Source organism: Lygodium microphyllum, chromosome 24, assembly GCF_053477565.2.
Source record: "Lygodium microphyllum isolate KBCC chromosome 24, Lygodium_microphyllum_v1.1.10, whole genome shotgun sequence".
Lineage (NCBI taxonomy): Eukaryota > Viridiplantae > Streptophyta > Polypodiopsida > Schizaeales > Lygodiaceae > Lygodium > Lygodium microphyllum.
Genome location: NC_141158.1, coordinates 78150584 through 78174823, shown reverse-complemented (window position 1 = coordinate 78174823; position 24240 = coordinate 78150584). Strand labels below are relative to the sequence as shown.

The following is a 24240-nucleotide window of genomic DNA, read 5'->3' as shown; positions in this document are numbered from 1 at the left end:
ATCCTAGGGATCGAAAATCAGTTATTTATCGTGATTTTGTTCAAAGCATGATAATCAATGCACATGCACCATGACCCATCCTTCTTCTGCACAAGAAGCATTGAAGAACAAAACGGAGATGCACTGACTGAATCAGTCCTTTCTCTAACAACTCATTAACCTAACTCTATCTCCTCTTGCTAGGCTGCACCAACTTTGTAAGGTGGCTTATTAGGAGGGCTACTCCCACGGATTAGATCTATGCCATAATCATCATGCCTTTCAGGTGGCAAGTATCCAAGAAGTAACTGAGAAAAGCAATCAGCATACATTTACAAAAATGACATGCGATCTTTATCCAAACAAGTCACATTTCCAACATTTTCATTATGACTCTTATCCTTAGTGGAAACCAAGTAGGCTGAAAGATGATTTTTCATTACTTTGGAAATAGTAGAAGTTGATACAACAAGCATAGATTCCCCTTTCAACTTTACATCCAAAGTATGAACTTTGCCTCTATGAAAGAGGGTCACAGTCTTATCATGAGTATCAATCATTGCATGCACACGATGACACCAAGGCATACCAAGCAAGACATCATATCCTTCCAAAGGAGCAATAAAGAACTCTTTGTTTTCCACATAACTCTAAATGTGAAAACGAAACTTTCCAATTATAGGAGTGACCGGCTCTGCATGTCCCTTGTATGCCACACCAATCTCACCCATAGGCCCCATCTCATGTTGCTTAATGCCTAAACACACTGCCATATCAAGAGAAATGAAATTTGATCGTACCCCTAGTCAAGAAAAATCAATGCATGCTGATCTCTAATTTTGCCCCATGTCCTACAAAGTTCAATACTATCATCATTGGGCTGATCTACCATAGTATCAAACACTAAACCAATAGTGTTTTTGCCTTTCTTTCCTCTATTATCATCTTTTTCAGCTTGCTACCTATTAGTACAACTCCTTGCCAAGTACCCTTCCTGCTCACAAATAAAGCATTTATTTGTAGCCTTAAATTCCTTATGCTATGCATAATTTCTCCTATCTACCATCTCTCCCTCTCTCCAACCCTATTTTTAGATTTGCCGTGATTTTCAGCCTTTATTTCAGATCTGCCCTTTTCTCAACCTTAGCCTCTTTGACATGTGACTTGGCATCAATGTCTTGGAACCCCACATCTTTTCCATGCAACAATGCATAAGCTGTAGTAGAAATTTCTATGAGCTAAAACATGCTAGAGATAGTGGACTTTATGCAAAAATCGCATATACCCTTTGGCAAACTACAAACATGATTCTCCACCTACTCATTGTAACGTTTCTCTCTTTTTCCACACCACCCTCTGTGCGAACTTGGATCTAGGAGGGGGTGCGCTTTTTTTTTAACAAAAAACCTTAGTAATATTAGACCAATCGAACTACACTACCATCATCAAATCGAACACTGCCACCTTCCCTCAAGCTTGATGCCATCATCCTCATTTCCATCCATGCAATGGTAACTCAAGCATAAAAATTCTGCATCAAGAATGAACCTCGCAATCATCACTCGTCATCTCGCCAACTTGCCATGCCATCACACATCACGTGATCCTATCGAAGCGGAGCATATGAAACAATAAGCACTTAGCCTTTAACTAAGGCTTATAAGGCTTATAAAAGCTTTAGCTTAGGTTAGCTAAGAAAAATTTATCTACCTGCCAGTTGCTACTTGTAGAGAGAGAGAGAGAGAGAGAGAAAGATAGGAAAATAGGAGTGAGAAGAAGAAAGGGGAGAGTAAGAAAGGAGAATAGAAGAAGAAAAAGAAGAGTAGGAGGAGGAAGAAAAGGAATAAAAAAAAGAAGGGAAGAACTATAGGGAGAAAAAGCAAAAAAATTTCAATATTTTAAAAAAAAGCGATAGAGAAGGGTAAAGGAGGAGTGAGAGAAGTAGGAAGAGAGAAGCAGAATGGAGATGAAGAGATAGGAAAGGAAGGGAAGGAAAGAAGAAGAAGAGGATGAAGTAGTAGAGAGAGGTAACAGGAGAATTGCAAAGGAAAAGAGGGTCAAGATTATCAGTCCAAGAACCACTATCTTCGGAACCACTATCTTCGACAAAACTTCACTCACCTCAACTATAGCATCTACAAACATCTCCATCTCTACAAGATCTTCGTCTTGAATTAAGGCTCCCAATCATACCCTTCAAGACAAATGAAGCTCAAAAGGCTAGTGTATAAGGACTCCCTATCTACAATGGCTCCGAAGATACAATACTCTGGAGCAGGAAGCATGGGAGCTGCAAACGGAGCTACGAGCGTAGACAATGCACCATCTCTCACAACACAATCCCAAGTTTCTTCATGGGCATATCGAAAGCTCTTCCTAATTTTAAATGGAAATTTTACAATTAACAAGTTGAGCAAGTTAAAATTTTAACGAAAAAGGAATGTTGGAATGGAGCAAGAAATATTAATTTTGAAAGAAAGGATAATTGCATATCATCGCAATACATCGAATAGACTCATTCATTTAGCTGCATATAAACAAAGTGCCTCAAATAGATTTAATTCGAAAAGGTTAAGTAGGAAATCTACAACAAATTATTTAGCAATAGATAGGGACCATGCAATTGCATCAAAAATTATATTTTTTAGTATATGAACCATATCGTCATAGGGAAAAGTGATTAAGGTAGTTAAACAAAGTTCGTTAAATTGGTTACTAATTTAAACTAATTAAATGGAATGTACTTTTTTAAGAGTAAAACACACTCGTTATTAGTTAAGTTGGAATTATTAAATTGTGTACTTAGTCGTTAAGCTAAGATGAAATTATTAAGTTACATGCTAGTCAAGATGAAATTATTAAATTGCATTCCTAGCTATCAAAAACCAAGGGTAATTAGAATAAAACTCATAAAAGACTATAGTTAGGGAAGAAATCTTGGTAAAATAAAGGCCTTCGGGTCATTCTTCCATAAGGGTGAAAGATGAACACTTGTATAAGATTTTTTAATAAATAAAGAAATTGTATTCCAAAGGATTGTTTTCATTGTTTGTGTGTTGTGACTTAAGTTACCTTGAAACCAGCCTTCCTTCTTGGAATGGGTGGTGATAACCTGATTTAAGAGTTAATTACCACAATAAATAAATGCACATAAAATGAAATACACACTTTACCATAACATTCTTGGACAGAAGACTCCCTGTTGGCCCCAAAACTGGTGCCCCTTGCGGTATTTATTTAGCTTTCATTCAATTGGAAGGAGTACAACTTGAGATTCTTCAATCTCCTCCTGCTAACCAATTGCTCTTGCTGTCATGAATGATCAGCAAGCCTTTTGGGTCATTTGCCCCTTGATTCACCCAAGACTTCTTCTACAATTTGACCCTTGGCTGGCCAAATGCTGCCCCAAATCAATTTAGGATGGACTGGCTCATGCAATCCCTTGATAATCTTCAATTATCAGCTGCTGATTTCAGTCCCTTGAGCCTTCAATCTCTGGCATAGATCCCAAGGTGGCTGCTAAACAATAATTTCTGCTGTAAATTAGGGTTTACTGCAGAAATTACAGATCAGCCCACCAAAAATGACTGAGATCTCCTCCAAATGGCTAAGAATTGCTGAGAATGGCTAAGCATAGGCTGAAGGAGATGAGAGAATGCTGTAGAGAGAGAAAATTCTGAGATTTGTCACGAAGAACTGATCAAAATCTGCTGCTGCCCTACTGTACCAGCCCCAAGCGGATGCACCAACAACAATAGGAGCATTAGAGACTGTGATCTTCAGGAGAAAGTGCATCAGCAGCAATTGCCAGCTTCCCAAGGTCAAGAACATGCAATCTCCATCACCAAAATGGTCTCCAATGGCTGAGAAATGGCCCCAAAAGCTGGCAGCAAGTCCAACACCTCTTCCCAACAGCTCCAAAATGAAAAAACGAGATTTGCCTCTCCCTTCAGCCCTATTTAGCCTTTCCCCCACTTGCATGGGAAAGTTTTGCCAAGTGGCAACTTTCTTAATCCATTTTCAGTAATTTTCAATCATTTAATTAATTTTCTGAAAATTAATTCAGCCCTTAATCCATGCCCAAAAAATTAACCTTGCCCATCCAAAAATTAATTGGCTAGGCCATTTGCAACCCAAAGTGGTCCCATGCATTAATTGACCCTTGGATAAGCATTAATTCATTAATTAATGCCTAGTCCCTAGTGTCACCACTAACATTTAATGGCCAATTAATGGTCCTAGGAACAAACTGACACCAAAATTCACCTAGAATCTAACAAGTGTAACTTGTTACAACTTTTGCCTTTGACACCCATCTTTTTCATAGGGTCCTTCGGCCTTCAACTGTGAAAAAGTAACTTGCACCTCACATGTGCAACACATGTGCATCTTTTAATTGCACATTTGATTAATCCTTTAATCAAATGTCAATTAAACATAAGCAAAGCATCAAATTTTCACGTCCTCGTGACATACGTAAACAAACATTGTGACTTTAAAAGCTAATTTTATTTGTGCAACATAAATGTGTTAGGTAATTAGTTAACTAAAACTATCCAACTAGGAGAAGTGGGAGAGCGAGATTCTCGACGAATCTACCATAAGGCAAGGTAGTCTCGGTAAGCTAAGAGCTTCTACACAGTTCGACACATTATAGTATGGGTAACATTAGCCACATAGAGTCAGTTAGTACCTTGACTCCATGTCGTTTTAGGAAAACAGAGTAAGACTTTGCCCTACAGATAGAGGGGTCGATGTACCCATACTCCCCCTCATTTCTCACTCTTCTTGAACCAACTACGGCTTTGGTTCAAGCAATCTGACACAAGCAAATACATAAAGACCAACACTAGTTAAGCTAATAGGTGACCTTAGTTTACTTAGAATCCCAAAATTAAAGTTGATTTTTGTGGGGACGATCAAGACCTTCCGTTGCAAAGTGGACTTGAGAGAGTCTAAGCAATAAACCTCATACCTTGGAGCACAAGGGTTTGGTGCTGGTTATGTAAGTGCATTTGATAGTGTTGGTTTTTATGTAAATATAGCTAATGCATCCTTTTTGCAGCAACCTATTTATGATAAATTGACACCCATAGGGCCGCCAAAGGACTATGACGAAGATGGCAAGAATGTGAAGTATGAGCCTTTTAGTGGTGCACAAGATGGACTGAAAGCACTTACTTTTATTTAGCAGTTTGATATAGCCTATTTTAGAGACAACTTTATGGAGGCATCTAATACACACAAGGCAATCATATTCTTGAAGGGAAATGCGTTACAATGGGTCTACACTTCTCATTTAGGGAAAGGCACCTACCACTTGGATCAAGTTTAAGCAAATATTTATTTTAAATTGATTGGCAAGTACCTTTAAAGTAGACATTATGACAATATGGAATCTGTTGGATTCCAAGGATTGCAAAAATTGGATAGTATTGCATTCAAAAATCAAACAAATTGGGGATCCTTTGCCAATTCAGTAAAGAGTTTTGCTGCTATTCGCATCTAATCCTTGAAGCTATCGTCAAATTCTGTAACCTCTTACTGGTCATCAACCTCTTGATGCGTAGAAGAGCCAATGTTTGGGTCACCTCTCACATTTTCAGCTTGCTATCCATGCTAAGAACCATGTCCAAACATCAGTCATTGCATTTCCCCCTCACATGCTTGCTATAATTCACTAATGAGAACAATTTCAACAAGATTGCAATGATCCCAAGTTGCAACCAAGTATCATGGGCCCAACAATTCAAAGGATTTGATAATATCTCCACAATGGAACCATGAAACCAACCTTCCTTCAATGGATGGGTAGTAATTCCTTAATTACAACTTAATTACAGCACTTCTATATGTAAACTAGCATAGCATCCAGCTTAAGGAAAATCCGATGCTTGTAAAATTGAGGATCTAGTCTATTCATTTTATTGCAAAACTAAAAATACAAATTTACCTACTAATCTCTGGACAATGGACTCCCGATTGGCCCCAAAATTGGCGCCCCTTTCGATATTCTTTAGCTTTATTGAAGTAGAAGTTGATTTACAATGGGATTCTCCATTTGCAATCCAAACTCCCCCTTGCTATCCAAGGTCATCAATCTGGTTTGCCCCTTGATTCGAATAGTCAATTGGCCTTCGAGTGAAAATGCCCCAAATTTGATGGCTGGATCAACCTATACTTAATATCAACTGCAAATCGCCTTCACCCTGAATAATTCATGTCTTGAAGTCTTCAATGTTTGACACACTTCTCGAGATAGCTACTAAACCCTAATTTTTGCTATAAATTAGGGTTTATAGTAGAGAAAACTGAAATCCCTTAACCTCCAAGGGTCCAATTGCTGAGATCTTTGAAGCAAGGCTATGAAATACCTCGGAATGAGAGAAAATGCTGAGAGGAGAGAAAATCCATAGGTTTGTCACGAGAAATCACTGACAATCAGTCAAATGCAGTTGCTACCCTGTCCCAACAGCAATAAATGTTGTCGCTTGCACCTAGCTGTTGAGAAACCCTTCACCCGCAGTTTGCGTTTTTACCTTTCTGTGTTTTGCGTTTAGGGTTTGCAGCCCCAAAAAGGGGCGTCATCCTAGACTGACTGTGCCCATTTATAGACCACTCTCTCATTCATTTCTTACGGCTAATTCATTCAATCCATCACCTCTTCTCTCCAGCCTCTCCACTACCCTCACACCCCTTCAAGAGGACATTGCCGTCCGTGGTTTGTGGCTATCTTCATCATCTTCCTTGTGCTACGGTGCCCTTGGTCCCTTGTATCACATTCACTCCATGATTCAAAACTTCATAATTCCATTCATCAGAGTTTCTTCTCTCTTCTCTTCTCTTCTCCATGTTTGCCAAGTTCACTCTGTGTTCCTCCTTGTCAACCCTACTGTCTCGCTGGTACGTCATCTTTTGACACTGGTGATCCAAAATCTATTGATGCCTTCAACCTAGGGCTATCGCCCAGCTGCATAGATCTTGTACAGATATCAACTGCTCCAAATCTGCAAACACTTGCTGGTAATGGCTAAAACTCAGCTCACAATGGCTGCTCCAATTCCTCACGATGTGTTTCCAGCAAGAATGAATGATTCTCTCTCTCTCTCTCTCTCTCTCTCTCTCTCTCTCTCTCTCTCTCTCAACCTTCGTTTTTGCTCTTCCAACCTTCCCCGTCTTTTTCCCAATCTCCCTTTGGAAAATTTATCAAGTGGGAACCTTTCCGAATGAATTTCCAACATCATTCACATTATTATATTAATTTTCAGTCTAAAATTACTGAGATTTAATATAATAATTATTTTGGGGCCCAAAACAATAGTCTAACCATCCAGTAATTAAATTGGCTAGGCCACTTCATCTCCCCAATGTCCTTGTGCTATTTTTGACAATCAAAACGGCGATAAGCACTAGTAAACGCCGCATCTCTAGTGTCACCAACTGACACTTATGGCCAAATAAATGACTTAGGCCACTAACTAGCACCAAATACTACCTAGTATCTATGCGACATAACTAATTGCAACTTTTGCCCTTGACATCCATAGATTCCCTCAAGACAAGCTCATTAATTTACACTAACCTCAATTACACCATTTACTTAAACATGTGATTAAAAATTAATTCACGTGTTAAGTGAGCCTTGCAAAAATACATGACCTCATGGCACCCACCACAACTGAATGACAACAATGCAGCCTTGAGCTCTTAAGAACTCCAACTTTCAAAGGTTGTTCGTAGCAGTTCAGATATGTCAAATGACCTACCTAGTCATTTGTCAATTTTCTCTGTTCACAACAATACCAAACTTTAAGAAGAAGTGGACGTGTGGGAAAACAGATTACTTCACACCCAACAGGTTTGTGGACATTAGATCATAGGTTAATCAGAGAGGGCTATGTCTCTAAGTGTCTCAAATGAGGCATACAAACAGAGAGTGCCCAGATCAGTTTGGATTTTTAAAGTCTTTCATCATGCAGAAACTTACACCTAAGGCGTATTGATCACTAATAGCACACATGTACACTGTAGCCTTGCAGTTCTCACAATTATGTCAAGTACAAATGAGTGGAGAGAGGGAATCCCTGCAACCTAGATACGTGTTAAGAGGTATGCTTATATAGTAAATTGGGATGAGGAAGTGAGGTATTGTCAATGGATTCATATACAATAGAAGCCATACTTTGGCTTTCGACGGTATTAATTCGGAGGGAGTAGACCTGATTTTGTGCAAATTATGGTTACACCATACATACAGAGCCCAATGGAAAAAGCAAAGAATGTCTCTTTCAGACCACATTCTGATACAAGAACTCCTGCCAGTTTGTTAGAGCTTTGGCTGCAGTTACCACGATACATTAAAAAATTTAAGTTATGAAATGCTTAGTGTGTGATCTTACAGTTTTTATTCTTGTTTACTTTGATAAACACTTATGTGCATTACTCAAATAAAGGAAAACTTGCCTGGGTGAAGCTAATGACTGAATCCACATGAATATTTAATCCATGCCTTCTAAAAACAGGATCTGGCAACACCTGTGCATAAGTGTATGATATTCCTTAAACTGCTATGAAAGACAAGATTGAAAAAAAAATATTCCTATACACACTTTTCTCACAACTGTTATTCTTAGCTACGAGACTATGCCATACAATATAAAACACATTGTAACTTTAATCTACCTGAAGAATCACAAATAAATGTCCAGGTGCGTGTCCACGAGGACCAGCCCCACCTTCCCCAGGGAGCTTGATAGTGTCTCCGTTTTTAACACCTATGTATTTCAATCATAGAGAGGTTTGTTCTTCCTTTCAAAAATGACATTGAACACTCAAGTGTAAAGCCTGCCACTGTGACACCAATACCTACCAGGAGGAAACTCAACCTCCAGTTCTTTCAGCTTTTGAACTGTACCAGCACCAGCACATGATTTGCATTTCTCCTACAATAAGACCATAATAACTCGTGAAGGTAGAGCACAAAACTCATCAGGCCAATCCGCATCCACATGCACAATCACAGCATGAGAGATGCAGCCAGATACCTTTATTAGTTGACCCTCTCCTCCACATGTTGCACAGATGGTTTCCAGTTGAAAAAATCCCTGTTTGAAGTATGTCTGTCATACACAAACAAGCAAGTTGAAAATATCAATGCAGACTGGATCAATATTAACAACAAAAAAATTACACTTGGCAAACACCAAAACCTCTGCTAGATTCCACAAACCTTTCCGCGGCCTTTACATGCTCTACAAGATTGAGCTTTTGCTCCGGGTGCAGCGCCACTGCCCTCTGCAGATAACAGAAAGATTTAGAAATCCTTCTCAAGATTACAGCATAGGAGCATAAAAGTTTTGAGGGATTTGTAGTTCAGAAAAAACAACAATCAAACAGAACATACTGCATGTAGAACATCGCACTGTTGTTTCAAATTGCAATCCCTTTGTGCAGCCCTTAACTGATTCCATAAAAGAAAGTTGCACCTGCAACTCAAAGGCATAGCTGTCCTTAAAATACTGCTTATCCCTTCTGTCAAGGAAAGCATGCAAATGTCTACTGACAAAGAGGACTAGCTGGATCCTAATCTCATCGTAAAAGCCTCAGTACCGATAGTTCGACATCCTCAGAAGATTCAGGATCAAAATTATCCTTCATAAACTGCAAATGTTGCAAAGAGAATCTTAGCATTAGGCTCATACTAATTTGCAAATCTCAAAACTAAGATATCATACAGTCAAGAATTGTTAAGGAAGTAAATTGCATTCATATGAACAGCAATTTTAAGTTTAGAAACTGAGAAAGCACCTTTTCCATTACACTAACAAAGGAGAACTCAGCTTGAAAATGAACAGAATAGAAATTTGTAACTGGCATATGAATAGGCAGCCAGGAAGAGAATACAGGATCAAGAACTGTGGTACTTGGAGATATCACTTTTCTTTAAGAGGTTATTGCATGTGTATGCTATACAACTGGCCTTGTGTTCCCTTCATATCTCCTCCTTTAGCAGCAAAAGAAAGCATTTTCTAGTGCATCCTTTTCTTATGCTCCTCCCCAAGGGTGCAAAAGGATCCATTGATCAAAAATCAGATGTGCTTGAAAGCAGTGTAAGGAGGAATGCCTAACTCACATTATAAGGGCATTGCCTTCTTAAGAACTGATTTAAGTGTGGGTCATCCTCTTCTATTTACAACATGCATACTATAAGCAATACATGTCAATCTGGAGCAAAGCCATAGAGGCCAGAAGCATCATCAAACAAGAGCTTAAAGACGAGTATCTAGAGACATTATATGCATACACATTATCATATACACATGGTAAATATAATACACAACTGAAGAAATGCACACTTGCTTTCACATGGTATATGCATGAACATGCACATGTGAAAAGCGATTTGCATTGTCATTTTCGAAACTTCATGAAATCTCTCCCATGGAGATTAAGTGCAAAATTTGTTAAAATTTAAAAATGTTTCAAACTAAGCCCATCTTCTTGACTTTCACATGAAATAAGAACCAACTTTGAATTTATGCCATTGAAAATAAATATGTATAAATACTTATCAAGATCTGTGACAAGTTATTGTAAAGAACCACAGCGCATTCAAGGCTTCACAAGAAAATTATGACCCATGCTACATGCTAGCCATAATGACTGTAAGAATCACGCTCAGCATTGCCACTATGACATGGGACAAAAAGTTTGAAACGGTCAATCTGAAGCACATTTCATCAAAGCCCTGCTTATAAAATTACCCCCAAAGAAAGTTGTGAGTTTGTATGAAGAAAATAACTTACATGCAGCCTGGATTAAACACTCGGCATACCTTCAAAATAGAGGTTCCCTCTTGAAAAATTACCTAAACTTACCGAGCTAAACATGTCACCAAAATCTGAAAATGAACCACCAAAACCTTCCTCCCCAAATGGTCCTTCCCCTCGACAAGACCCTCCTTGCTCATAGGCATCTGGTCCAAGCTGGAACAGCCAATGTCAAATTTTATACCTGGACTAATCAAATATCATTAAAGAAAATACAAATTCCTCTCCCAAAAAAAAAAAACAGTATGCACAGAATATAAATTTATATTTTTTAGTGTGCACTTAACTTGAACCCCAAGCACAATTTGGATATTTCATAAGTGCCCAAACTTGTTATATGCTAGGTTTAAGTCAGAGCTGATCAGACTTCAATAATAAAAACATAACATCATATATCTACCTGCAAGATTACAAAAAACTGGGCAGATCTTGGGTCTTTTATGACACATTATGTTTTAAAGGCATTTGTCAGGAATTTGGAACTTCTACAGCATAATTGCACCTTTGTGCAAACTAATCACTTTGTCAATTGCGTGTGAACACCCGCTTCTTATAGATATTTGCAGTGTGCCATATGTCAATAAATTATTTGCTTGGGAAAGCATCTGTGAGAATGAGCAACAGAAGAATAAAGATCACAACTGCTGAACAGTGGAATCCATAACACAATACATGAGATTTTAGCATACAAACCACAAGTGAGTGACGTGCGGTGACCAGTTGTACTGCTAATCCCTGTCTCTCCAAGCAAATGTGATTCAATACAACAAGAATGGGGGAGTGAAGTATATATAGGCTCTAGAACGAAACCTGAGACAAATGAGCTAGCCCTAAATGGGCTGCCCAACTGCCCATAGAGATACCCAATATGAAGCCTAATAAATAGCCTAACACCCATGAAATGTACATCCTAACACCCTCTCTCAAATCATGGGTGGTGGTCAATACAATAAAATTACAATGATGGGGAACAACCACCCCCTAGGAACCGTCACCATGTACCATACCACAACAATGATCTGTTAGAAACCTTTACCTGTAAAGAAATACCCTAATGCAAAAACATAAATGAAAGCATACAACAAAGCATAAACTTAATAGAACACAGTTAGGGTTAGGGTGAGTCGGAGACAATGAACATTGTGAAGATCTGAATGAATGAATAAATCTAATAAGATGCCCATGCAACAAACAAACTATGCAAGGAATGAAAACTATACCCTGAACTCTCGTGTCTTGAGGACAAAGGTAGAGGTAATGAGTTGCAAAGTGTGTCGCACTCTTGATAGATCCCGACTCACAGCAAGGCAGCCTCCAAGATGTTGGACAACAGCAAACACAGCAAATGATGTACCAGATCAATGACGCGCAAAGGAGAAAAAAAACAGTCAATGCAATTGCAGGTGATGATGTGGCAGCCTGTACACCAGCCAGCAGAGGAAAACACAGCAAATCTGCAGCCGACTGGGGAAAGGCAGTAGCCAGCAGGTGTAAACACGGCAATTGTTGCCACGTGGCAGCAGCAAGGCAAGTGATCAGCAGCAGTCGTCGAGGCTTGACAACAATAGTAGATGGTGTAGACTGCACGATGAAGGCTGGAAACAGGTCCCAAATGGATGTAGACAATGCCCGGCAGCTTCGATTGAGATGTCCTCCACGAACAGGGGGTGGGCAGTGAAGCTAGATGGTCTGAAATCTACAAAAACGAGATTGGGCTGAATGGAGGGCAACTTGCCTATTTATAGAAAGTTTCAAGACCCAAAACCTCTCCCTATTTTAACTTTCTCAAACCGCTCCCCATTTTAGGGTTTTTCATTATCTAGAGAGGATAGGAAGAGAAGATATAGGATAGAAGGTGGACAAAGAGAGAAGACAATCGAACTAATAGCAAAGACTACACAAAATGAGAATTCACATGTGGTGGAAACCAAAATCTGATCAAAGGATAAGGTTGACTTTTGCAAGAAGGTAAAAATACACCAAAAAATGCCTGAAACAGTAAAAATGACCTGTATGCACAATCGCCTAACCAGCAATCAAGGTTAGAAAACCAAAACACGGGCTGAATTAAGCAATAAATAAAGGAAACTGACAAAAATAGGGCTGAATGCCGATGCAGGCTGAAAATGCAAATTCTTGTGCAAAAGACGCTGGCAGAGACCACAAACACGATGAAATCAATCGGCTTATTAAAAGAGGTAAGAAAGACCTGTGATCAGCAGAAAAACAGCAAGCAACAGGAACCTAGATCCTGCAATCTGATACCATGTCAAAAGTGGATGCAGCAATGAAAGTGTGCTCACAAAAATAGACAAATATGTATGTCTGTCACAAAAACCCGCAAAAAAAAACACTATGACCATGGATTCCCCGCCTTCAGCCAAACTACCAAAATGTCCCCCTTGGTGAGAACGCTAGGAGCAAACACTGCTCACTATCCAAACTTCCCATGATGGACTTGAAAGTCAGATTTACATTGCCAAACTATGATGCACATAGATATCCTCCCTCAAGGTCCACCAAGTATGGCAAGAATCAACATGCTCTACCTCTACCTTCTCAGACTCATCCCTCTCTTGACCTAGGGGTACACGAGGGGCTCTACTCCCACTACTATAGGACAAGGACATCTTCAGTCCATACCAAGACTATGGAGATATGTTAGGGTTTGCATTGAGAAAACGTAGAATATGCAAACACAACTAGAGCACAATAACTTAGACTATAATGCAAAAAATGCAAAAATAGGGGAGAGTGGAATCTCATGAAATTAAACGAATGCTGAATGTAAATGACTGAATATACAGAATGCTCAAGGGTAGAGCAATCCAAAAGCTGATGACTCTTGTTGGGAATGGGCTGAGGGAGATGTCAATGTGCGTCATCCACTTTGCATATCCAAAATCCCTTCTGACATGCTTCATCGTCATCTCCATCAGCCTCAACGACTACTTTAGTGCCTATTCAACACACTCCAGCTATTGTCGCCATCCTTCACACTATTACATTTATTGTCTTGAGTAGGCCAACCTACTATCGATAGCCCTCGGAGGTCCTCTATTGTTGTGTTTGCTTCATCCCAGAGCTATCTGGTCCAGTGGTCACTTGTGCAACCTTTTGCTATGAACAAACTAGGCTGCTGTGTTTACACTTTCCAGCTTCGTCGAGCTGTTGGCCTACTTCTAGTAACTGCTGATCAGGCTGCCCTGACCGCCACATCATCATTCTAGCTGCCAGTTGCTGCATTTTCAGTTTTTGTGCACTTCCTAGCATCAGCTTGATCTGCATTTTCATCTATAGCAGGTTGTTTTTGCATTTTCAGCAATTTTCTTCATCACACTTTGCTCCAATTGGTGGTTGTTGCACTAACAGATCCCTATTTGTACATTGATGAGCCAACCAACTACAAAGGTTGGCACACAAGCTGAAACATCCACCTAGGATCCAACCTACACACGAGAGACAACACAAGCTATATCCACAAGCATATAGGACTAGACATCAGACCATTAGACTCACCTCCCAACCATAGAGCTAAATGGGCTCATCCCCGAGCATAGGAGCTAGCAACGTACCGAGTCCTACTGCAAGATCTCACAAGTTTGATCAACCTTCTGTGAGTCACTCCCTATGATAATCAAGTCATCCACATACAAGATGACTAAAACACTCCTGTCACCCACAACTTTGTAATAAAGGTTGGGGTCATGATCCGATCAATGGAAGCCACTCTATAAGAAGAATCGATCAATCCTTTGGTACCAAGCCTGAGGAGCTTGCTTCAGGCCATAGAGGGCCTTACGCAATTTGTAGACATGATCCTCCTTCCCCTACACAAGAACACCAAGAAGCTATGAAACATGAATCTCCTCCTATAGGATGCCGTTCAAAAAGGCAAACTTGATATCTATCTAAAGACATGCTAGCGGCAAAGGGTTGCAAGAGTCAAAATAGCTCAAATAGTAGACATCTAAGCCATAGGTGCAAAAGTCTCTAAATAATCCAACCCTACCCTCTAAGCAAATCCCTTGGCAACAAGCCTAGCTTTATGCATGTCCAAGGATCCATCAGCCAAGTACTCGGTCTTAAAGACCCACTTCACACCGATCACCTTCCACTTTTGTGGACACGGAACCAAATCCCAAGTTTATTTTAGCTCAAAAGAATCGAGCTCCTCCTACATAGCATGGCACCATATATCCTATCCAAGAGCCTCATTAATTGTAGCAAGCTCATGATCCTGAAGAATCTGGGACATTAGAGCAGAGTTCACAAAGAGTGAACTATCCCATTGGGCCCATATCCTAGCTAATCTACGTAGGCCTAAAGGGGTCACAGGAAATTTAGTAACACCTGCATTGTCCATGAGCCATCAATACCACTGAGATAGTGATAGGCTCATCTTGCTACGAGGACACCAACAGGCCTCCAGTACCTATAAAGCACTTGTCTAGGAAAGGAACTCCCCTTCAATGGGTAAAAGTACATCCCCCTCATCAGAAGAAGAGGACTCCTCGAATAACTCAAGTCTCCCAGAACACACTTGTGGAGATGGGAAAGGAGTAGAAACACTCAATCAAAAAGGAATAGAAGAAGCTAGCAAGGGTAGAAGGGAAGTAAAAGGGAGAGAAGGACAGGATGAAGAGGGAGGAGTCAAAAACAAAGAAGGGGTGCAAATAGGGTTCGGGGGGGGTATGTGTGCGTGCGTGCGTGCATGTGTGTGTGAAGAACCATCTACACATGCATCACCATCAATGGGATCATCCAAAGGCTAAAGCCTCATCAAAGATAATATCACCGCTCACATCAATCTTTCGTGTCAAATGGGTCATAGAGCCTATAGCCCTTTGTGGTAGTGCTATAAACCACGAAGATAAGCTTCTTTGACTTTGGGTAAAGTTTGTTGTCTCACTTCTTCTTGTCCACATGGACCTAAGCGTCACATCCAAAGATGAGAAAGTGGGATAAAGAAGGCTTCTCCCCAAAGAAAGCCTCGTATGGAATCGTGTCTCGTAATGCAGAAGTCACAGACCTATTGCGGATATGCACCATTGTAGCAACCGCCTCACCCCAAAGGGGAAAAGGCAGACTCCAATGCTCCAACATGGATCCAAGCCATCTCGAGCATGGTCCAATTGGCGCACTCCACCACACCATTCTCGGATGGTGAGTTCAAACGGGGAAACTCCATCCAAATGCCATAATTCTTGCAAAACTTATAAAATACATTAGAGTAAAACCCACCACCATGGTCAAGCTCATACAACTCAATCCATGAAAGACATTTGTGTTTTAGTAAACACCTTCCACTCACAAAAATTGGAGTGCACCTCACTCTTATACACCAAGAAGTACGACCACACATTTGTTGAAAGCATCAACAATTAGCATCAAATACTTGGCCTTCCCAAGGGAGACCATGCCTAAAGGTCCACATTATTGAGAAACCCAATCATTCAATACATTTTCACCTCCTTCATTCCTATTTTGGTTTCCATTTACAGCCCCAAAAAGGCTTGCTGGGCACCTTCCGAGAGAGTTGGAGCACCACCCAAGAGACTTCAGTGGGCGATACTCTACACAGTCTTATGCATATACATATGGCACTTACTTCATCCATATTAATTTCTTTCGACATTCTATCACTCTCTTCCACTCCATTGTTGCTCACACACCACCCAAAGCACATTGCATTTCATGGTCTTCATCTCTCCCTACACAAAGCGACCTATCTTCTTCCAAGCTGTGTTTTGGGCTACAAATTCTCTTCCTCCACCTAGCAGCCATCTCTACCACCTAGCGTCAAATTGTACCTACGTTTTTGGCTATAGATTCTCTTCCTCCACCTAGCGACCATCATCTCCATTTGGCATCAGCAATCACCTCCGTTTTTGTTGCCAAATCACCCCTCTCTACCTAGCGAAAATGCTCTCAACCTGGCATCAGCCTCTCAAGCTATGTTTCACAATCTAACACATCCATGGTATCAGCAACAGCTCCAGCAAGCAATGCTACCTCAAATACTTGCATTTTGGCAGTTCCGGCTCCATCAAGAGTTGGATCTTCTCATCTAGTAGGCCGTCCTATTGATTCTCATCTTTCAAAGTACACGTTTATAGCTAGTGATCTCCTTCCTCGACTTCAACAGCATCTGAGAACTACATTCCGCTCCCTTGACAGTTATCCTTCACCTTTAACATACATCTTCAACATCCTACTGCTAGAGGATTGCATTTCGCCCCCTCTACAATGCAAGCTTCCTTCAAGTGCTACCGCTTGATTCAAATAGGACTCTGCAGTCATCTTCAAAGCTTCAACTCCGTTGTATCAGCTTTGTTTACTTAGCATGATTTAGTGCTTTGTCAGTTTTTTACTCTGTCTTTTTTGAATTTCTCCTCTCTCAATGTTTGTCATAGACACACTATGTTTCTTTCCACAAACCCTACTATCTCTCTGGTTTGCTTTCACAACAATCATTTCTTAACATGGTATCAGAGCATACTGCATTTTCTTGACATGGTAACAGAGCCAAAGGTGCTAGAAGAGCCACAAAGATCCTCTACATCAAAGAAGGCAAAGACAAGTAGCGAATTCGGCTCGGTACATCACCAAGAAATACCCTTCTCTTCTTCTTCCTCCTACCCTCCCTTGTCTAGGTTGACACACCAATACCATGGCTTTTCCCTCAACAAATGGAAAGTCTACTAGGTGCTCCTACTACGGCAAGAACGGTCATACCACCAAAGACTATCAACTTTGATCTTTCCTCCACACCACCGAGGTGTGTGCATCTGAAACTAGACTTCATTCGCAGATAGGGTGGTAAATAACTGGATTTAACACTAATTACAGCATGCATAAATTTCACATAAACTGAAAATGCACACTTTAATCTTGGACATTGGACACCCAATTGGCCCCAAAACTAGCACCCCTTGCAATATTTCTTTATCCCATATTGCAAATGGAAGGAGTAGATCTCCTCCACTAATCCAAGTGTCTCTTGCTGTCCAAACTGACTAGCAAGCATCCAAACCAATTTGCCCCTTGGTTTACTTGGGGTTGGCTTTCACCCTACTCCTTGAAATACAAATTCAGCCCCAAATTTGGTTAGCTGGCCTCTATAATCTCCCTGAAATTCCTCAATTTCAGCTGCTAGAATTCAAGTCCTAGGCCCTCAATCCTAAGCACGTATCCCGAGGAAGCTATCAAGACCCTGCTTTTTGCTGTAAAATAGGGCTTACAACAAAGATTGACTGAAATCTCTTCCTCTCATGGCTAAAACTGCTGGAAAATGCTGAGATAACTTGAGTGATGTGGCTGGGGGATGTGAGAGAATGCTATAGAGAGAGAAATTTCAAGAGTTTCATCACGAGAAATGCTGAAAAACTACTGCTGCCCTGCTCAAATATCCATGGAAGTTGTCACCTATAGCTTAGGGCCACTCAAAAGGTTGTTGCCTCCACCAAAAGAACCTTGGGCCGTTGTCACCTACTACTGGAGGGCTCCAAATTGCTGTCACTTACTATAGGATTGGTCCATGGTGGCTAAAATCGCATCAACAATATTTCCTCTCTCTAACAACCTCCTCTTCTCTCACAATGTTTGGAATAGACTCCACCAGCCCCTAAAAATGTTTTTCCCACTTACATGGGCATTTTTGCCAAGTGGCAGCCTTCTAAATCCATTTATCAGCATTATCCAGCCATTCAATTAATTTTCAAAATTAAATAATCCTAAAAATTAATTTCAGCCTTTTGATCCTGCCCAAAATTAAACCTGCCCATCCACAATTAAATTGACTAGGCCATTTGCAACCTGGAGTGATCCCCAACCTTTGTTGACCCTTAGATTGGCACTAATTAATTCATTAATTAATGCTAGTCCCTAGTGTCACCACCGACACTTATTAGCCAAATAATTGTCCTAAGGCTAAAACTGATACCAACTGACCCCAAAGCCCAACTAGCATAACTTATCACAACTTTTGCCTTTGACACCCACTACATCCTTAGGGTCCTTGGCCTATTACCATGAAATTACTGCCATGTGCATCACATGTGCTTAAAACAACCTTGCACATTTGATTAATAACTTAATGAAATGTTATCAACAAGATTAAAGCATCTCAAAATTTCACATCCCCATGACAACGTCTACCACCCAACAATCCTTGTGCCACATCTCTCTTCTATGCCATAGAGATTGTTCTCCATTGGCTATTAGAGTATTACGCTCGAGGCAATAAGATACATCTGATACACACTAAGTCCGTACAAGCAAAAGGAGAATCGGCAAGTGCCATGACCTCCTAGAGACTGTCACAATGCGCTATAGAGGCTTTCCCAACCCATTTTCGAGTGCAATGGAATTCTCATCCTACGGTTCTACAATCCGCTCCACTGAGAGACAGTGATTGTTGAATACCGTCTTCTTGTCAATCGACTCCTTCAAGAGATAGAGACTGTTTGACTCCTTCCTCTTCTTCAACTCCACAGTCCGCTCCACTAAGAAACACTAACTATTGTGAACCCATACTCTACAAAAGCTATCTATTTCCTCATCTCCCTTGTATTGTTCCATAGATAGTGACTCTGATGTGAGAATTGTCACCATTCGATCACTCGAATGTGTGAAAGATGCGGGATCTAGGACATGGCAGTGAGTTATGGTGGATAGAAGGAGAAGTGTGGACTCATGATGGAGAAGACAAAGTCATTGTTTGTTACACAAGTGAATTAGGTTCCAAGATTGAGACTTGGACTCATAAACACAAGCTTGTGTATGTGGACAATGACATTGACACTTCACTGAAAAGAAAAGAGTACTATCATTGCATTAAGAAAAGAAAGCAAGTACAATGCTTTATAGGAAAGTAGGAAACTGCAGTAGGCACCACTGTGCATATGGGATAGGTAAGCCTGCATGTCCTTGGCCCTGAAGCTCCATACAAAGAGGCTGTCAATGAGTGTGATTGCTGAATCTCAACATCCCTCCTCAATCACAACTAGAAAGGCACAAAGTGTGTAGAGGCTGTAATGAGAACCACCTGCAAAGTGTGGGCACACCACAAACATGGTAGACACCAGAGGCTGTCGCAGAAAAGGCTAAGTGTGGGCACCAAAACATGATGGACATCCTGTCAGAGATCATAGCCTGTTTCAGGCAGGCAGCAGAGATCATAGCCTGTTTCAGGCAGGCAGCAGCAGGCAGCAGCTGCACAGTCCAGCTGTACAGTCGGACTGTGCAGTCGGACTGCCACGTGGCAGTCCGACTGCCTGCAGCTGATGTTTATCAGGCTGCGCCCTATTTTGGCGCCCCATCCTAGGCAGATTTTCGCCTATTTATTGTTGACGTTTTCAACAGTCTGGTATTCATTCTCTGTCGCAGATTACAGACCAGTGCCGTGCAGATCTCTGTCTCTGTTCGCAGATTTCAGACAGCAGACAGTGCAGACTGCAGCAGACTTCAAGGTGGACAGCAGGTCGCATCGTCGAGGTGGAGACACGCAGTCCAGCGCACTGCGCCCGTGTATATCTTTGTATTCAGCATTCTTTATACAGCAGATCTTCAGTGTACACTGTCTCTTTCTCTCCCTTCTCTCTCTGCGTTCTCTCTCTCTCAGTCCTACGCTTCCGCACCGCTGCACTCTGACATGGTATCAGAGCAGTGTTTGAGGGCTGACTGAGCGCAGAATCAACCTGAAGAGGAGTTTCCATCGCGACACAAATTTGCGTTTTTTGCGTTCAAGGGCAGACAGGAGGGCTGCGCCTTGGAACAAGGCTGAAACGAGTGTGGGCGCACAGGAAAGGAGTACAGGTGGTGGATTTGCTGCTGTTTACTGCTGTTTGTCGCGGAGAAAGTTTGAGTTTTCAACCTAAAAGTGCAGGTTTTGCTTTTTCATCGCCTCCGGCGGGTGAAGGAGCTTCGGGACGCTGAAGAGCCTTAGCAGGCTGAGTCTACTCAGTCAGAGGGGGCTGCTTTTGCGTTTGAGAAGGCATTGCAGGTGAAGATGTCTACAGAGATGGACTTGGAGTTCCAGGCGATTATGGACCGGAAGGTGCCTGTCCTACTGGCTCTTCCTACAGATCAGAAGCTCGACGGCGACAACTACCGCATTTGGCGCGTTATGATGTTGGCCATTCTGGAGTCCTATGATTTGGCGGAGTTGGTACAGGAAGATATTGACCGGCCTTCGGTAAGAGATGAGTCCAAACTCTCTTCCGATGCTCGTGCGGAGTTGGCCAGGGCCCAGTCTCATTGGGACAAACTGAATGCCAAGATTCGATCCTTTCTCTTTCTATCATGCACTACAGCCGTGATCGCTCACATCGAGCACTTGACGGTGGCTCGTGAGATATGGCTGGAGCTTGATCAAATGTACAATCGGATGACCCTGATGAAGAGGGTTTCTTTGGAGGTACAGATGCGGACCTTGTCCGTCAATAAGTCTTCTTCGCTAAGGGAACACATTAACAAGCTAAGGCAGCTACAGATGCAGGTTCAGAATGCGGGGAAGCCGATCTCCTCCGAAGACATGGCGATTACACTCTTGTCCCAGTTGCCGCCACGATTCAGTACATTTTACTCTGCCCTTATTGCTTCGGGGCGAGAGTCTACTCTTCGGTGGGAGGAGTTGGTTCCTATGGTCTTGGACCAAGAGGAACAGTTAAAGGGACAGAATGCTTCCAAGACGGAGGCATTGACAGGTCAAGCCTCTCAGAAGAAGGGGAAGGACCAAAAGAAGAAGAAGGGGGATAACAAGTCCAAGCAGGACAAGGAGAAGGACAAGGACAAAGACTCCACATGCCATATTTGTGGAAAGACTGGCCATTGGAAGAAGGATTGCCCTGACAAAGACTCGAAGGACACCAAGAAGAAGGACACCAAGGATTCTGGAGCGGTGGCTGCACCCTCATCAGCTGCATTTCTACATTTAGTTGTCATTGAGGACGCTTCACCGAATGCTTCTGATGCTGCGATGGCGGCTTCCCAATCTCGAGAGTGGATTATTGATAGTGGTGCCTCACGGCACATGACTCCTTCATCAGATGGTGTTGCCCAGCTGCGACCTTCGCGTGGGCAGGTTCTCATTGGAGACAGCTCTTCAGTTTCTATTGCAGGTCGGGGTAAGATGCAGCTTATTCCGGATGGACGAGGTGGCACCCATACTTCAGAGGTTTTGCATGTACCAGGATTGGGGTACCATCTCCTTTCAGTCCATAAGATTTGTTCCCTTGGTCTTCTGGTGGAGTTTGACAGTTCTACAGTGCGAGTCCTTGATCGTGAATCGAGGAAGGTTCTATCATCTGGATATGAGGAGAACGGCATTTACAAACTGAAGTCTTCCACTGCCCTCTCTACTATTCTTCTTACATCACAGTCACAGTCTGAATTATGGCATGCTAGGTTTGGTCACCTGAACTATGACTATCTTCGGAAGGCGTCACGGGGACAGCTTGTTCGAGGGTTACCGGATATAGTGGTGAGCCAGCAGCCATGTGTCTCCTGCATAAGGGGGAAGCAGCATAGGGATGCCATCCCCCACACCGCTTCACGGCGGTCTACTTCACCGATGGAGTTAGTATCTACGGATCTATGTGGCCCTATGAGGAATGAGTCCCTGCGTGGGAGCTCGTACTTCATGCTGATCGTGGATGACTATAGCAGGATGACATGGGCCTACTTTTTGGCACTAAAATCAGAAGCTTTCTCGCACTTCAAGGATTGGCTTCTCTTTGAGGAGAACCGATCAGGCCGGAAGTTGAAGACCTTGCGATCCGACAAGGGAGGTGAATTTGTCTCTAATGAATTTGCTCGGTTTTGTGCAGATAGAGGAATTCACCAGGAGTTTGCCAATACGAATACTCCACAAGAAAATGGTATTCTCGAACGGAAGAACCGCAGTGTGATCGAGATGGCGCGCACCATGATGGAGCACCGACAGACCCCCCAGGTTCTGTGGGCCGAGGCTGTGGCTACTGCAGTCCACATTCTTAACCGATCTCCTACTTCGGCCGTGGAAGGGATGACTCCATTTGAGGCGTATTTTGGGACGAAGCCAGATGTTTCTTACTTTCGGGTCTTTGGGTGTGATGCCTATGTTCACATTCCCAAAGCTCACCGTGACAAATTCGAAGCGGCTTCCCGCAGACAGGTATTTGTTGGCTACAGCTCCCAGTCCCAAGGCTACCGACTGTATGATCCCGTCAAGCGGGATGTATATACTAGCCGTGATGTGCGGTTTGTGGAGGTTCCGGTTTCTTCAACGGGTGAGGAGCATCCCGTTCTTGGAGATCTAGGGGAGAGTTTGGCTCCTTCTACAGTTCCACTGGAGCCTGTGCCGTTTGATTATGATTCTGTTTCTGACACAGAGTCTACTGTTCCACCGGATCCTTCTGAGGAGTTACCACTGGTGGACATTCCAGAGTCTTCTACTGATGGAGAACGACGAGGGGAGGTTCGGCCTCCTCCTCGCTGGGCCCGTGACACACTCCGTGATTCAGGGATCGAGGGGGTTCCTGAGGAGTGGGGACCGCAGGATGGTCCGCGGCGGTCACGGAGGCACCAGGCGCATTCTTCGGAGCTTGTGTGCTCCAATTATTGTTTGATGTCCCGAGTTATGCAGGATCGAGAGCCCACCTCCATGAAGGAGGCTTTACAGTCCGCCCCATGGAAGAAAGCTATGGAAGCTGAGTTGGAGGCTATTGAGAGGAATGGCACTTGGTCACTTGTGCCACGCCCCCCGAAGAAGAAGGTGATTGGAGTCAAGTGGGTCTTCAAGACCAAATATCTCAGTGATGGTACTTTGGATAAGCACAAGGCTCGCCTTGTTGCTAAGGGTTTTGCCCAGCGCCCAGGGATTGACTGTCATGACACCTTTGCCCCTACAGCTCGTATGGCAACCATCAGAGCTGTTCTTGCTTTGGCTGGCCATAGGAGATGGCCTGTTTATCAGCTGGATGTGAAGTCGGCCTTCCTGAATGGTGATTTGAAGGAGGAGATCTACGTTGAGTAGCCTCCTGGCTTTGGTTCTTCAGATGGGAAAGTCTACAGGTTGAAGAAGGCCCTGTATGGTCTCAAGCAGGCCCCGCGAGCTTGGAACGAGAAGATTGATTCGTTCCTCCAGACTCAGTTGGGATATCGGCGGTCCAAGGCCGATCCGCAGCTGTATGTGCACACTTCCGAGGAAGGTTGTGTGCTGTTTGTATTATATGTTGATGATTTGATTGTCACAGGTGATGATGCACAGCAGGTCCAGGAGACAAAGTCAGCTTTACATCGGACGTTCGAGATGACGGATTTGGGGCTACTCCATTTCTTTTTAGGACATGAGATTTTTCAGTCTCAGAGGGGGATCTTTCTCTCCCAACAGAGATATGTACAGGAGCTCTTGGTGTCTTTTGAGATGGATGATTGTCGGGCCCTCTCT

The 24240-nt window shown here is 42.4% G+C and overlaps 1 protein-coding gene across 1 annotated transcript in view; it reads right to left on the bottom strand.

Moving 5' to 3' along the window:
- The window catches only part of LOC148015268 (chaperone protein dnaJ GFA2, mitochondrial-like), a 59322-nt gene that overhangs the window by 20625 nt on the left and 14457 nt on the right, over positions 1–24240 (bottom strand). The window contains exons 9-16 of the mRNA XM_087665408.1: positions 10857–10964; positions 9589–9639; positions 9383–9464; positions 9209–9273; positions 9024–9098; positions 8849–8921; positions 8662–8753; positions 8443–8514 (exon numbers count right to left, since the gene is read on the bottom strand). Of these exons, the coding sequence (XP_087521534.1) occupies positions 8443–8514; positions 8662–8753; positions 8849–8921; positions 9024–9098; positions 9209–9273; positions 9383–9464; positions 9589–9639; positions 10857–10964 (618 nt within the window). The remainder of the gene's footprint in view (positions 1–8442; positions 8515–8661; positions 8754–8848; positions 8922–9023; positions 9099–9208; positions 9274–9382; positions 9465–9588; positions 9640–10856; positions 10965–24240) is intronic.